The following is a 16,961-nucleotide window of genomic DNA, read 5'->3' as shown; positions in this document are numbered from 1 at the left end:
CCCGGCTCTCTTCCCACCAGAAGAGAAGGGGCTCTTTCTGTTTCTTGACAATCATCACCTGTACCCTTTACGTTGCTTCCAAAGGATCATCTTTTTAAGACTCTTTTTAATTGTTCTCTTTATATTGGAAACCGAAAAAAATGGCGGGACATATGAACCATATTCATCACAGTGCGCAATGCCATAGTCATACTCAGTGGTAGAGCTAAGCACAGCGTTATTTGTATGCGTACATCGTAAGAGGTATATAAAATGTTTTTTTACAGGAGAGAATTTGAGTTTTTACAGATAAAAAGGGGTGTATTTTGGGTTCAAATTGCAGGATTAGGACAACTCATGTTGTTGTACTTATCTATCTTTAGTAGAAGCAGAAGTGACGCGTTGGACTTGGGCACTGTGTACAGATGGAAGTCTGTCAGTATGTGACTATGGTTCTTGATGTCTCCACCACCATGCTCTTAATCCTAAAGAGATTGTGTACGTCATCGCTGTGTCCTCAAAACACTTGTCTATTGCTTTGGGGGGATGATACTTGGATACAGCAGGCATTGCACTAGGTTTTTTTTTCGTCAAGGAAACCTTACTTTCTTGGATCGTTTGACATAATGCAAAGCGTTTAGGCCACAGCATGGTGTTGTTATAGGTAGCGGCCCGTAGCATTTCCCTAGCTCGCTAGCTGAATGTTAGTTTGAACTCAGCACAGATTTCACCCTCATATTCTAGAATGTGCCACGTTGCAGAATGTGATGTGTTACTCTTGACCTTTCCTTTACTTTCACCAGGAACTTGTGGATACAGTAATGAGCTACAGAATAGTAACCTGCAGTTAAATGTGGACAATTTAATAAGGAATGTATGGCTAGCGCCAGGCAAGTTCAGCATGCTAGGGCTAAACCAAACGAATGCCCTAATTGCTTTCTGCTGGCAATAAGCAATGTAATGAACCTTTCGAGCTGCATTTTATATAGTATGAGCTTCAAAAACGACGTTTTTTATGTTCCCAACCTTGATGCAAAACGTTGGGATGGTTTGGTAGGGAAAAGCAATATTTTGATGATGGGATTATGCTAATTTTAGTTATTATTGTTTCTTACAAAGATGCTTCATATAGTCTTCATCGTTTTTTTGTAACATTTTGTAACTTTATTTCATGTCACTACCATTGCATTGCAACTCATTCAGTGGCAACCAGATTACATCCTTATTAGCAACTTTAACAAGCTGTCATAGCTGCCCTTAACAGAGTAAATTACTACGAGGCCCAAGGCATTTTCTCACATGTTTTCTTTATTGGTTTATAGATTATCTTTTGAACACAGCACCATCAACATACTCACCAACATTCACACTCTGTGATGCAATTTAGATATCTCTTTTAATTCTGGCATTTTTATATTCTAAAGCCCATTCGTCAACGATTGAACATGGTACTCCGTGTTCAGCAAACCACCAGAAGTACTTGCAAAAAAACTAATAATGAATGTTATTTATGGTGACTAGTTGTTTGATACCCAATGCTACATCATGACCTCTATGGAGCTTTGCGGCTTATGAAACAAACCATCATTGTTAGTTCCCAAGGGTTAATATGCACCGAATGGGCTGGCAGTCTCTAGGAATTAGATTGCTGTTTTTTTTAACTGGGTGAAAGCAGGCAGCAGGCGATAAGGCTGACTGTGGTGGCTCTGTGTGTTATGCGGTGTCTGAAGGTGAAGAGCTAGTGACTGTGTTAGGGCTGGGGGAGGATTGGAGGACTGGGGTGGGCAGGTGGGGGGGGGGGGGGGCGGGGAGTACGTTTGGATAAAAAAATAAAAAAAGTTAGCTAAGAGCTGATGTAATACTGCATGGTGCTGCTATGGTCGCTGTGCTGACCTAAAGAATGCATGGCTCACGCCCCCCCCCCCCCCCCCCCCCCCCCCTTACCTCCTAATGTCCTTATGTCGTCCCGACCTCTTTCTCTGTACCCCGACGGGTAGGACATTACATGGAGAAGTTACATCTTCCCCTAATCAAGTATACTCCTTTGGATTTTTAATATTAAGCCCTGTTGTTGAACCTCTATTTTGCACGATGTTTCATATAAAAACACACACAAACACACACACACACACACACCACACACACACACACACACACATTATGTGCCTTGCCTTAGTTTAAAAACAATGATACATTATTGAGAAATTACCTTTTGTGTGTTCTTGGTACAACCGGTCTGGTAGTCCTTAAAAACAAAAAAAAGAAGAAATGCTGCATGTGTGACTGCTTGTCGCTATCCAGTTTGGTGGGGTTTTCGATTGTCTGTTAACAGCAGAACTATTATTGTCATTCAGAGATGTTACACTTGTGGGGTCAGTCCGGCACCACAGCAGTATTACTCCACTTTCTCTACGCCAACACATAAAGCTGGATGAAATGTAAAGGCCCCCCCGATATACTTAAAACAAAAAAAGCCAAATAGTGTTTTCAGGTTTTCCCGCATTGGATTACAGAAACTGCTGGTTGAACACGGCTAGTCTGACAGAATGTAGTCACTGCGATGTGATGGGTGTTCGGTTTAGGAGGCGGCGTGGTGTCGAGGTGGGGCCCAGCGGAGCCCTACAGACGCTGTGGGAGATATTGATGAGCGATCGCAGGCGAGTGTTATTGGGGGTCGGGGAAAGGTTTGACTAGTTTGGGCTGAGCGAATGTTATGAAGGCTGACTGTCTTAAAAAACGAAAAAACTAGGACGAAACCCCCTTTCACCAATAATACATGGCCATTTTCAAATGGATCTGAGAGTGTTTGAATCGGAATAGAGGCAAAATAAATTGACAATGTGTTTGCAGGAGAAAGTCCATTGGTATTCACGATTGTGACCCACCAATGCCCCGTTTAAGTGTAAATTGGGGGGTCCCTGATTGTTGTGGCCTAGCCCGTCCGTATTCCTCAAATGGGAAAATAATAATTGTAAGGTTCAGGGTTAAGATTGATTTGACTCCTCTCAGCACCCGTCCGGTGGGCTTCAGTGTTTTCCTGACGGGCCCCTCGCCATTGATTTTATTAGAGAGGCCTTGTTTGACCATGTGACTCATCACAGGCCTCAGGCACATATGCGCTTCATATCTGATTGATGCAGCACTAAACACTATCTGAGCTTTTATTATTGACTTATTTTATTTTTTGTTTTCTTATAGCTGTTAACGCAAGTGTTGTGTATAAATATCTATGTAGCGTTATAGAGGTTGTGTATAAAGACACTGAGTGAGTGTGTATAGGAATCTTTACGTTTGTTTCGCATTTTTTATTTTGGTTGCTTGAATACCAGCAGTTTTGAAAACCAGTGGCCAAGCCACCCCGGGTTAATGGTTCCATGAAATGGACGTAAAGGGGGGTTGTTTTTGGATGCTGAGGTTCTGCCAAAGATGTGGAGGATAATAGGAAGAATGAGACCATGATGAAGTATGTGCCGATTAATGTCCGGCATCTGTCTGCAGGACAGGTTTGTAATTGCAGCATTTCTGTCAAAGGTAAACTCTGGTGTCTGTCTAGCTAGAGCGCGGGGATCATCGACAACACTGAGAAGGTCCGATCTGAAATGTTGTTGATGGTGGCATTGATAATAGTGTGCTAAGTTAACAAGGAAGTGCTAAAGAAGATGCTAGGAAGATAGAAGTGCTGCAAAATACTACGTAGCAACAGATCAGCACAAGACAGAAATGAGGTCTGAAGGATTTCAGACATGTGTCCGTAGAGAAGGCATGAACTGTGTTTTGGTTATGAATAGGTTAAAAAAAGATAATAGCAGCCATTTTCCTTACCTCTATTCAAACGTCACAATTGAAGTGGGTTGTGATAGATCCTTAAGTAATTAATTTTTTCTCCTTCACCCTGTCTTCATCATATAGGCTTGGGTAATATTTGGTGGTCCAAGTATACCTGCATCTTATTTTGACCCTTTCAACAAATTGCTTACAGAGCAATAATCTTTGACATCACCAAGTGAACTAGGCCGTTTGTCTGGTTCAATACAAATAATGCCCAAATTGCCATTCATATCAGAAATCAGATAGAGCGAGAGGCAAGCAGATACCTTCGCTGTGTTTGGGCATAAGGTTAGCGTTTGTACAAGACGCTGAACAAGTGTTGAAATGTTCAGGTACTGCGGGGAATAGGGACAATGAACAAGGGCCTTAGATCATCATATTGGGACAAAAACAAGTATATAGGCTCCTTTCACTTAATGGAGCAAGCAGTGCCCATAGTTAACACCATGAGATACATTCTGTGTTTCAGCCCTACTGTTACACCTCTGTGATAAAGGCCTGTACTCCCTACAGTCAAAGGGATCGAGGGAGAACAACCTTATGACTAGAATCTGAATTAGAAAGTGTCTTTTAAACCCAACACCCCCACCGTGCCTTGTTCAACTTCTTAAGCCAATGCTGTCTTCTCTCAGGGTATAATGGTATATGTAAAAGCATATTTTTCTCCCCCTGTGGGCATGAATGATCTCTATCCTATATACCTTTCTTTTAAATAAACCAGCAGGTGAGCAGTGTGAAAACAAAAAAAACCATACCAAAAAAGGTTTCAAAGGGAGCAGTGCCTATGATTTTACTGCTATATTTGATTTGACATGTGTTTGTGTTCCTGTCCCAGTGCAGTCATAATTCAAACGCCACACTTTGAGTATGTGATATTGAAGCCCTGGGGGTTGTTGCTCTATACCTAACAAGGTTATCACTTGCCCTATCAGAGCTCACAAAGCCAATAATAGCCAAGATGCTCATAGAAAATCCAGGAGGGAACTGCTTCCCAGAACACCAACACTTATGTAGGCTTGGTTGGCTTTGCTCACAGGTCTGCATGTAGACCTTCTAGAAGTTTGAGGTGGTGAGAAAGTCATACTTTTATGTCAGTGTGACTGCATGCAATATATTCTGTTCCCACCCTATCAACCAGGAGATTTCAGATACAGGGCAAGGATTTGAGCAGAGAACTCCAAAGGATTTTCTTTTACTAAAACAACTTTTAGAAATTGGAAATGATGAATGCAAAATATCACCGTCAAGAGAGAGGATCATCTAAACTGTTATTCTTTTTTTCAAATACAATTCTGAATCCCGATAGTCAGTGCTTAACATTGATGGATATAAAAAATGTGCAGACTGTTCATCTTTCTTAATTTTTACTTTCCAATGGCTCTGGATTCTGGAACATGTACTTAGCATTGTGATCACTTTGACCTCTCTGGGCGAGTTCCTCAGATCTTTGGCTGGGTGCAGTGTGTGAGTCAGAGGGAAAGGAATACCCTCTGCTACATCACAAGTGTTGTTGTGTTTTGTGTTTTTTCATCGAGGGCTTCTTTTCTCAATGAACCTTCTGAGTCCTTTCCCCAACTGTAATGCTGCTGTTACCGATACCCTTATTACTCCGATTTTGTTTAGTGTTTTTTCTTTTTCTTTTTGTGTTACTTGAATGATGATTGTGTTTTTGCTGAAGGAAAAACCTTACAACAAAACATTTTTGGAAACTTCTAAAATGTAATTACTATAATTATATTGAAGTAATAATTTAAGTAATTACAATTTAAATCTTTGTAACATGACGTTTTTTTTTCCCGACAGCCAGTGCTTACTACTGGTTACTTTCTGTCTTTCTTGTACTTTAGTTCCTGCAACGCTGTTTTCCTCCATGTGTTATAGACTGTTTTTAAAGAAAGGGAAGACACATGGTCTTTTCTCAGAAAACCTTTTTATTCGTGTCATATTTTAAGGACTTTATTTCTCATTAGGAACTTCAATAATACTATGGTAAAGGACTGCTTTGGCTTGCTGCGAAGAGACAGTATATGTCCCTCACACCAGAGATTTAATGTGGGAAAACATGCATTGATTTTAATAGAATGACTGCTGGAGGCGGATATCTGCACTAGAGTGAGAAGCGTCATCTTTGACAATAAACAGGGAGCTTTCTCCCTTTTCCTCCAACCTGATGGAGCTGGGTGTCCAACTCACACACTATGATATGTGAGACTAAATGGCTCGGATTTTAGTCATGAATCTAATGTGAGGGGAAAATAGTAATATTATTATTTTAGCTAAAGGATTTGCACAAATAATTCCTCAGTCCTAATTTATTGGACATAATTTCTAAATTAAAAATATTTATCAGATTGTCCCTATAATAGATAGAGAGTGCTTTATCAAATGATTGCTTTCAGTAAAAAATATATTTTTAACGTTGATTTTATTTACATTACCCACTTAAACCTGGCTTTGAAAGGAGCAGTCTTTAGAAATCCTACCTGCTTTAAAGGCCAAAGTTTCAGTTTGTAAAACCTCTCTCTGGTGGAAGAACGTTGGATGTGGTTTACTGTCCTTCTCTAAAGCTTGAAATCTATCATCAAGGACTTTTCTTATTCTTAACTTTCTCTGTTCCATTTTATATATGGTCTTCAACTGCAAGAGCTTCAATGTGTGACACGTTTCTAAACTATTATTGATACTGACCTGGTGTGAGGGATGTAAACAGCTTGAAGATATTTCATTATAACGTATTCAGCCATTGCTATCAGCTGCTGCTGATGAATTCATTACTGGAAGTTTGTTTCCCTATGCAAAAATATACCATTAATAAACAAGCTATGCCACAACTCAGCCAGCAAGTCACTTATTGTCTATTTATTCCATTCCAACACACGTTATTCCAGCTGTTTTATTAGTGATAATGTATTATGTTTTGCATTACATCTCATCCCATATCTTACCAAGGTGTGTGTCTCAAAGTAAAACAAACAAACAATGTGTGTGTGTGTGTGTGTGTGTGTGTGTGTGTGTGTGTGTGTGTGTGTGTGTGTGTGTGTGTGTGTGTGTGTGTGTGTGTGTGTGTGTGTGTGTGTGTGTGTGTGTGTGTTGTGTGTGTGTGTTTTGAATATAAGTATTTATAACGTTATTTCCTGTCTGGGAAGACAACAGGAGAGAACTCGCAGAGAAAGAAGAACAGTGGGTCAGCATTTTACTTAAAACGTAAATATATTGATTGCATATATTATATAGGCCTATATTAATTGCTTCTTTTTTTTATATAATATCCAACTATGCACCCAGTGCTGAACGTGTTGCATTGCAACAATATAAGGCCTTGGGAGAAAAGGACACCAGTTGACGGCCTAAGAACTGCCCCATCTAGTGGTCAAATGTATATTTATTGCATCTGTTGAAGCCACGCCCTGGACAGAACTGTACGCTTGTAACATTGGTCTGGTGAGTGGACGTCAAGTGGACTCAAACAAACTAACTCGTATGTATGCCATCTATGACAGGGATCTTCCTAACATAATTTATGTTAATCATTATATACAGGGTTGATGGGGAAAACACCGTTTTGGCACTATTGTCAACCCGTTCAGACTCTCGCCCCACCCGGCCGAGTTACTCAGCTAAGTTGAAAAAGCGCTCCTTTTCGTTGTTTCGGTCCGCGGCTGTAAAGCGCCAAACGTGAATTCGCCCAAACTTGTTATGGAGGTTCTTCGGCTCCTTTTGTGAAACGCCCTGTCATTAGCATACACGTTGTTTTTTTTGGAACAGAAAACGCATCACTTAATAGAAATGGAAACACTTTTCAATAAACGTTTACAGGTTTACGTGAAGTGCAAAGATTGCGAGGAAAGGTAAGCGTGCGACAGTTTGCTACCAGCTAACAATACACCGGGGGCTTAAGTAATATTCGGCCCACACTTGTGTACAATACAATCCCAGACTTTTTTTAATACAATCTCAATTAAGACACGTAAGATGACTAATTTACGTTGGATGCCTCATGTACATAGGAAAACGCTAATGCGTGTTCGTACCTATACGTCATATAACGTGTGTTAAGTGATCGGGACTATTCACGATGGTATTACTAGCAGCTACTCCCTGTGTTTAAATACACGTGATGCCATCACCTGAAGAAAGGTGCTTCCTCGAGGAAGTCCCCAAGTAGGCTGATCAATAACAACTCCTCGTTGAAACTTTCTAGGTCATCCAAGTGGAATGACTAAATGTTTTAAAAGGTTTGCTTTACTATCTAATCACAGCCTGCAAAACATACCAGATAATAACGTTAGGCCTTATTATTATTATTTTTACAATTTGTTCAGATCACTTTAATTTACACTCTTAATGTAATGTGTCATGCTTTCAGAAAAGCCAATATCCGGGTCAATATTGACCTTCTGGTGACGTCGAACCCAGTCTACAAAAGAGTAAGTGCACGTTGTAACATTTCCACTATCTTTGCACTCAGCTTACTTTGGGACTTGTGTGCTTAATTTACTTCAACCTTCGCCAATCACATCCTTCAGACTGCCTGTGTTTGAAGTTAATGTACAACAGACTTCCTGTGTAGGATACACAGATGGCCAATGCCGTTTTATTTGTTGAAATGCCTTACAATGTAGAGCTATGTGTAAAATGGCGTGCAAGAACACTTGTAGGATTTTAAAAAAGCGATTGCTATAGAATCAATAATTAATGCCAAATGAGTCCTACCTCGCATGATCAAATCCTCTTTGTATGCAACTACTTAACACTATACGATGATGCATACACAAAATTTAATATTTGCAATTATGTCGATGCTCGTTAACCTTCCTGCCCTTTTTAATTGGTAGGATCTCGTTGTAAGGCTCACAGATGACGTGGACCCATACTTTCTATACAGCCTCTCCATATCTGAGGAGGACTACCAAAGGTATGTGTTGGGGCATCTTGGTAGGCCCTGTGTAGGAACTTGGGTTGGAGCCGTCTACACCAAAGAAGCCTTTCATTATGCTGCCATTGCTCACAGAGCTTATTTTCTCCCTCCACTAGTCTGAAGGTGCAACAGGGGCTGCTGATCGACTTTGCCTCGTTTCCCCAGAAGTTTATTGACCTGCTTCATCTCTGCTTGGCAGAACAAGAGAAGGAGAGTCCGAGGTATGTATAAAAGACAACCCTGGTCCATTCACAATTTTGGTCTGATTTTGTGAAGCCCAATGCATTGTTTATTTTTTGTAAAGACTAATTCCTGACCCTGTCTCTCAGTTCATCGTATTTTAGTTTCTCCACCTGCTGCCTCACTATTTGTCTCTAACGAGACCTTTTTGTTCGCTCGTCAACAGATTCCTGCTGCACCTGGCATGCCAGTCGTCGCTGCACGACAGCGCTGCCCACTTCAGCGTTGTGGAGACCAACGCCTTCAAAACACCTCAACCACCTGTCCCTGAAGCTGCTTCAGGGCTCGGACAAGGAGGTCAAGGATTACCTGGCAACATGCCTCTCGTCGCTGAAGGTGAGCCACTTGATGACCAGCCTGGACTGTTTCGTGGACAGGAGCTATTGAACCAAGGAGGGGAAAGAAAATACATTGGGTTTCCCTTGCAGTGTTTCTCTTCTCAACATGGATCAGTCATCTCTCCTACTGAAGTGTCTTCAAAATGTCCCCGGTTCATCAACCCTTTATATTATACTTGGATGCCCGATTGAGACCATGGATTATTTTTCCATGAGGTCCTCAAAGGATAATTGCACGACCGAAACACTTCAGGGAAAGAGCGTTAAGATTTTGATCAAACCTAAAGGATATACAAAATGATGAAGAAAAATAGTACCATAACACATCAGGGAAATGCAGTGTTTTAAATAGAAACGATTTTGAGTGCCTCCCTTTTAGGAGCGCAGCACAATAATAAATACTTGATTATGATCATGTCAAAGGATGCAGATTGTGAAGCCTTGTGAAATCTTTCAGGAAGATAAGCAGTCTCTGGAGATAAAGCTGAAGAAGACTGAAGAGGACCTCTCTAGACAGCTTGCCTACGCTCAGCAGGTATATAGCTCACTGGGTCACTGTACACTGAGTAGTTTACACCTTCTGGGCCACCAACAGATCAGAATCAAGGGTATAATTGTCCAATTGTTTTATCTTTTGATAACTGCTGTTGTTGCTTTGCTAAATGTCAGATCTCTGACAAACGATAGTATTGTTTTAATAATTTATATTTGAGAACCAACTTAATTTTATGTTTTACTGAGATCGGGCCAATGATAGTGTTGCAACTTTAATTAAGACATGCCCTCCAAATGACAAATCCTTTCAGTCAGTTGGTTATGACAAAAGAGTAGGTGGAATGTCTGTCTTGTATTCAAACCACTTCACCTGTACTGAGATCAAATTACAGTACTGCATCACTCTTTATAGGCTAACAAAGCAAATACCCATAATAATCCTTGGGCTGCATTGTCCTGTATGAAAGGTGCAATTAAAATAATCAGATTCTTATTATCATCGTGTTTTGTCTTTAGACTCTGGCGGAGAAAACCAAAGAGTTGGACAAGCTACGTTCAGAATGGACCAGCCAGACGACGTCGCTCTCCAGCCGCCACTCACAGGACCTGATGTCAGAGAGGGAAAAGGCTCTTGAGGTTACTCTTATACAGTCTATTTAGTTTTTCAAAGTACTATGCCTGCTGGGAATCTGCTTGTGGTGTTTGCTCTGATGTGGTGTGGGACGCAAACACAGTCAACTAAAAGGAATAGAGAGGATAAAGGTCACTTTATAAAACATATTTTCAGAATCCTCATCCGGCTAAATAAACAACACTCAAAGGGGACATATTCACACCCACAGGTGTGAATATGATTAGCCATTACAAGCAGTTTTGAATCTGCCCCTTCTGACATCACAAGTGGGCGTGTCCGCCTAGATGTATGACGGATAGATAACGTTTGCTACAGTCGACTGGGCAGACTGGTAGACTGAAAAAAAACAACCTCAAAACGGCTTGTAATAGCCAGTCACACTCACACCTGATTGTATAATATGTCCCCTTTTTAAAATGATGAGAGCAGAACATGTGACTGCCTTTGCGTGTGGGTTCCTCTCAGAAGGGCGCATCCCCCCCTGACAGCAGCACTAGCATGGGCCCTCAACACTGACCAGTCCCCCCACGCCCCCTGCAGATCCAGGGCCGGCTCCAGCAGCAGACGGAGCAGATCCGTCAGGAGCTGGAGGGCAGCCACCAGCGCAGCAGCCAGCAGCTGCAGAGCCGCCTGGCGGAGCTGGAGGCCTCCAACCGGGAGCTGACGGAGCGCCGCTACAAGAACGAGTCGGCCCTCCGCGACCTCATGATCAAGCTGGCCAGCGCTGAAGAGGTGGGCCTAAAGCTGGGCGATCAATCAAATTTTTTTTTTAATCGTCATTAGAATTTATGGCTTAGGACGATGTTTAGAAATGAGAAACCCTCTATTATCGAATAAAAATCAGGTTTGGCTTGAAAAAAATGTGAGGTTTTGCTTTTTAGGCCAAATCACACAGCCCTACCCTGCACCTCCCTGGAGATGCTTTCTCAACCCCCGAATTCTCCCCCACGCTTGGTCACTTTTTCCCAGCCAACCTCTGCCCTGCAATGTCAACCCCCCAGTGAACGCATCACAGTAGTATTAGTAGTAGATGGTTAATGAACTGCATTTATAAAGCGCTTATTTGTAACCGGTGGCCAGCCAAAGCGCTTTACAATTTGCCTAACATTCACCCATTCATGCACACATCCACACGGCGGCGTCAGCCATGCAAGGCGACAGCCAGCTCGTCGGGAGCAGTAAGGGTTAGGTGCCTTGCTCAGGGCCACCGGGGATTGAACTAGAAATCTTGCGGTTACCAGCCAACCCTCTCTAGCTCTTGTGCTACTGCCGCCCACCTAGTAGTGGTTTGCTCGTGGTCCCTGAACCTTGAGTCATGCAGTTTGTATCTACTGTACCTTGTTTTTGTCAAACCTTGACGCTTATTATTTGATCGACACAGACGAAGAGCCAAAGCAGATTTGTGTCTCTTTTTTTTTTTTTAAGTCTGCAATCAACCGCATCCACCACATGCACATGAGGCCACCGCAGGCTGGGGTCCACCACTTGCTCTAAAACCCCTTCCCCCCCCGGTCCTCCCTTCTCCCCCCCCCCCCTCCAGGAGTCCCAGCGGGCCAAGCAGCAGGTGACCTCCCTGCGGCGGGAGAACGGCACCCTGGACACAGAGCTCCACGACAAGGAGCGCAGCCTGGGCCAGCTGCAGACGCGGCTGGCCGTGCTGGAGCAGGAGGTGAAGGACAAGGAGCAGCTGATGGGACGCACCCGGGAGGTGCTGGAGGCCACCCAGCAGCAGAAGGTACGCGGGCGGCGTGACGACCCGCGGAGAAACGCTTGAGGAAGCCCACGTTCCGTATTAGAACCATTCGGACGACATTATCGTGGTCGGGGTTATTCAGACCTTGTGTAATGTTATTGTTTTAAGGGTGACCTATTATACCACCAGGTGTGAGTGGGATTAGCCGTTACAAGCCGCTTTGAAAATGTGCGTCTTCTGACATCAAGTGTCAGCATGTCTACCTAGATGTGTGCTGGATAGGTCGGTCTACCCGCCTACCCAGTGGACTTTAGCAAACGATGCTCATCTATCATACATCTAGGTGGACACGGCCCCTTGTGATGTCCGAAGAGGCAGATTTCCAAAAGAGGCTTGTAACGGCTAATCACACTCGCATCTGGTGGTATAATATGTCACCCTTTTGTAAAAGTTCCTTGTTGAAACAATAAAATATTTTGACATTCATGCAAAAATATTAGCAAGAAAATTCTATCCAAGTGTTCAGGTAAACGACATTAAAATTCTGCAGTGTGTGTCACGGTCATATTTTGATTCATTTATATCATTAGGAAACGATGGAGGGCAACGTTGAATCTAAAGACCACCAGATAAAGAAGCTGGAATCGACGGTGAAATCGCTGTCTGAGGAGCAGAAAAAGGTGTGTGTGTGTGTGTGTGTGTGTGTGTGTGTGTGTGTGTGTGTGTGTGTGTGTGTGTGTGTGTGTGTGTGTGTGTGTGTGTGTGTGTGTGTGTGTGTGTGTGTGTGTGTGTGTGTGTGTGTGTGTGTGTGTCGCACGTTTTTATTAAAAGCTTCTTCCCCTTTCCCCAACGAGGCCAACGGCATCATCAAGAAGCTGCAGGCAGACGGGCGGATGCTGGCGGAGAAGATCAAGGTGAAGAACTCTGTGACGGTGTCCCAGGAGAAGGTGGTGCAGGACACCCGCCGAGAAGCTGCACACCGCCGGAGACTCCTGCAGGACGCGAAGCAGCAGCTTACGCACAAGGACGAGCAGGTGGGCCTTTGTTAGGTCTTCAGTGTTAATATCGGTCTGTGTATTGTTATTAGGAGCACTACGAGAAACGTAGGAACCCTATTGTAATCGTTAGTATTATTTTTTTTTTTATCATAGTTTTTTTCCTGGCAAAATAGTCCATACCTCAAAAACGTAATGCTCTAAAGTTAAGTTAAAATTTGGCAAGCTTTTAAACTCGTAAAATGAGCTGGGGATGTAAAGGATGGGCAAGAATTAACTATAGCTGGCGCTATAATTAAGTAATAGATCACGCCAGGCTGTGGTATGTGCTCATTATACCACTATTGAGGGGCGTTGTCCGGCCCCGACGCGCAGCTGACTCACTGACTGAAGTGATCTATTGCTTTTATACAATGGTTACTGTTATGGCGAAACGAAAGTCATAGACACACTACATTTAAAAATAAACCAAGAAAGTCATAATAGCCGTTTTTATTAAAGAATACAAAAAAGTAGTCCCTCCTGGCTGCCGCTATGCATCGACGGTCGCTATGCAACACACTTTAGTGTCCCTCCGAGAGAAGGCTCCGATAGAGCGGTTCGCCGGCAATTGATTTATTTACGCAGATTTTAGGCTTCAGTGAACTGTGAACTGTGCTATTGCTTTTATACAACCTCCATGGTCAAGTTAAATCTCTGTGTGATAGTTTCTTACGATACTTTGTAACGGTTTCCTCTTCAAGGTGCGGAGTGATACTTTCACAAAATGATCGGGCGTCATAGCAGTTGTGTATACGCTAATTATACAACAGTTGGGAACCAATCAGATCGCTGGATTTAGGTCCCCCATTGTATAACAAGCCTTTGAAGTGCAACATACTCAACAGGCTGCCATTAGGAAAGTGCGATATGCATGAAGCTTGTTATGCATGCACCATTCTTACGCCTCGTGCCCACTGCACCGTCAGTCAACGGACGTGGGAAGGCGTGGCTGACGGATGGGGGAGTAGTCTTTGCAGAGGCAACCGTCAGCCAATCAAATCGCTTCGCCGGGTTCTTCCCGCTTCTTCCTGCTTGTTGCGAGGCAAGAAGACCCGCTTTCCCCCTTTCCAGTATCGTCAGAGCCCGAGTCGCGTCACAGTGCTTAAATTTGCATACGCGATCTGATTGGATGACGGAACCGTCGCTGCCGAAAAGGTTGAACATTTTTCAACTTTCTGACGGTGGCGAACGCTCCAAGTCAACGGACGGATCCACAATGCATTGCGCGACCGTCCCCATTCAAAGTCAATGGGCAACGGACAACTGACGGAGGTAGTGGGCACGGGGCGTTATAGTCATAGGGACGCTGGTTCAAGTCCAACATCAACCAACCGTCTGTTAGACTTGGAATGTCATCACATAATGTTTACCATCATTACAGTATGGTTGCTTGCAACTATATTTAGTGTTGGTATATTTTGTTAGTGTTAATGTCAGCATAAGTGCTGGGGTTATTAGTGGGGTAGGTGGTGTCAACGGGCACTTGGTTCACCTTGGTTCATGTCATGTTAAAATCGTGTTATGATTGACAGGTTTCCAAGCTGAAGGAGCAGCTGGAGACGACCATCGAGAAGCTCAATGAGAGCAAAGAGGTGCTGAAGACCAACGAGAACGGTAAGAAATGACGAGTTAGTATGTTCTTCTGACTGTCACCTTTTAAAGGATCAGACCGTAGCTGCAGCAGTAGCTCTCAAAATCAGAAGGAACACTTGTTCCTCAAATGATCAGTTGAAATATAAGATGTCGTTTTTGTCTCCTCACACGGCAATGGAAGTTAATGGGGTCTGATGGGCTTCAGCCCTAGGTGCTGATAAAATGGCAGTTATGTGTCAGTATTATTGATTAAACTAGCAAAGCTGATTATGAAGATGTGTCCCTTCCGAGGCACTGATGTTCATTTATATGGCGTTGACTTACAATGTGCTGCGAGCCAGTTTGCACTCTCCCTGTCTCTTCTAAGGCAAAACATTTTCCATCAGGGTTCAAACTGTGTGGAGGGCTGGGAAGATTAAATCAATTTTACACAATATTGCTTTGAAAAACATTTCCAACCGATTGTTATGAGCGTTGGTTTTAAAGTGTCTTTCTGTGTTCTGCCTCAGTCATCGGCTGGCTGAACAAGCAGCTGAATGAAAAGCAGCTCTTGAGGAAGCCCCCTGCTCCAGAGTCCTTCCAGACCCCCGCTGCCCAGTCCACCACTGCAGGCCCGAGGGTACGAAACCAAGGGACGATGCTAAGCAGTAATAACTGTGTGTTCGAAAGACTGAGTAAAAGCTTATTATATACTAGTAGGGATGCACCGAAATGAAAATACTTGTCCGAAACCGAATATACTGAAACAGTTGCCGAAAGCCGAAACCGAATACCGAATGTGGCTTTTGCTGTTTTTAATTAATTTCATTAATTAATTTTGTCAGGTGCGCTCTGCACTTTTTTCATCTCCGTGTATTGTAATTTAGTTGTTTGCAAACTTGCGTGCGGCTCTTTTTTAATCTCCCTTTTGATGAAGCGCACCCTCAAGAAGCTCAATCCACACAGTTTGCTTTTTTTTTCTCATATCGTCAAAGATAGAAAGGTATTTTTTTCTGCCTTTTTACTCCTTCGGCTGATACATTTTCGGTGGCTGAATTTTCGGTGCATCCCTATTCTATACATATTTTCCTATTAAGCTGCGTGACGGAACTGCACGGACAGAATGACCCTAAAATAAGCTTTTGTTTAGCAACTACTGGTTGGTTGACTCTCCTGCTGTGTGGCTCAAGTCTCATTTCAGCCATGTTGACTTTCTCCGTTGTACCAAAGGCCCAGTTTTACCCCATGGCGCCCAAGCCAACCTTCTCTCATGCAGACACTCCGGACTTCCTTCCGCCGGACCAGCGCACTCTGCCACCACCCCATAAACTGTAGGTTGCATGGTGACGTGAGGTATGCCTTGTTATGTCTTGATGGAGAAGTCGCAATCATATCCTCCTCCTTTGGGTCCAGGGTGGAGTCCGGCGGCTTGGACGCCAAGTACTTTGAGAGGAGAGAAGACAGCATTCCCCTGTACGGCCTGCTGACCAACCTTCAGTCCAGAGGTAACCTACGCAGGCAGCACTGTTCTCTGAAGCAGTACTGGAGATAACTGTTGAACTGACTATAAGGGGGGGGACTTTTGGTTTGGTAATACTAGTCTTGTAAAACAATGTTTTTCTTCTCATTTCTAGAGTTACCTCCACGCCCGTCGAAGCAGACCATACCTTCAGCATACTTCTCTGCATAGTCTTTTAGGCACGGATGCTTATGGTGCTACATCTATTTATCATATTTGTATTTCCTGTTTCTTCTTTTTAAATGTTTTTAATGTATTTAGTAGCGTCCTGTTGGGTCTTTTCCACATTTTTTTTACTGTATTTACTTGTATGTGCAAAAACGTTAGTATGCCTTAATTTATCTACCACATTAAAATCGTTTTGGAAGTTATCAATGTTTGACTTTTTTTCAGTTTTATATTTTAAAATGGATTTAACAAAGTCTGTGAGGCCAAGTTCCATAATTAAGTGTCAAATGATCTTCATAGAAATTATAATATTCTTCCATTCAACTTGGTCATTTGGATATTTCAACAAAATAAAATAATTATTGTGTGACCCCTACCGGCATGTTTTGCTAACAATCTCTTATGGGTGATAGTATGGCACCAGGGGTGAGTGATTAGCCATTAAAAGCTGTTTGAAAATCTGCCTTTTCGACTTGTGATGTCACTAAAACACAGGAAAAGGCAGATTTCAATTCAGGTTCTGATATGCCAAATCACACT

At 42.9% G+C, this 16,961-nt stretch overlaps 1 protein-coding gene across 1 annotated transcript; it reads left to right on the top strand.

Moving 5' to 3' along the window:
- The first annotated feature begins 7,517 nt into the window (after nucleotides 1-7,517).
- On the top strand, nucleotides 7,518-16,800 carry LOC130392861 (spindle assembly abnormal protein 6 homolog). Its single transcript, XM_056603361.1, is given in 17 exon segments — nucleotides 7,518-7,655; nucleotides 8,174-8,234; nucleotides 8,643-8,722; nucleotides 8,842-8,946; nucleotides 9,132-9,210; nucleotides 9,212-9,301; nucleotides 9,761-9,838; nucleotides 10,315-10,434; nucleotides 10,973-11,164; nucleotides 11,973-12,167; nucleotides 12,716-12,805; nucleotides 12,980-13,159; nucleotides 14,695-14,776; nucleotides 15,265-15,374; nucleotides 15,965-16,065; nucleotides 16,148-16,239; nucleotides 16,369-16,800. Coding segments are annotated over 17 exon segments (1,773 nt in total). The 5' UTR covers nucleotides 7,518-7,593; the 3' UTR covers nucleotides 16,425-16,800.
- Nucleotides 16,801-16,961: the final 161 nt, after the last annotated feature.

Source organism: Gadus chalcogrammus, chromosome 12, assembly GCF_026213295.1.
Source record: "Gadus chalcogrammus isolate NIFS_2021 chromosome 12, NIFS_Gcha_1.0, whole genome shotgun sequence".
Taxonomy (NCBI): Eukaryota; Metazoa; Chordata; class Actinopteri; order Gadiformes; family Gadidae; genus Gadus; species Gadus chalcogrammus.
This window is presented reverse-complemented; position numbering and strand designations above follow the sequence as displayed.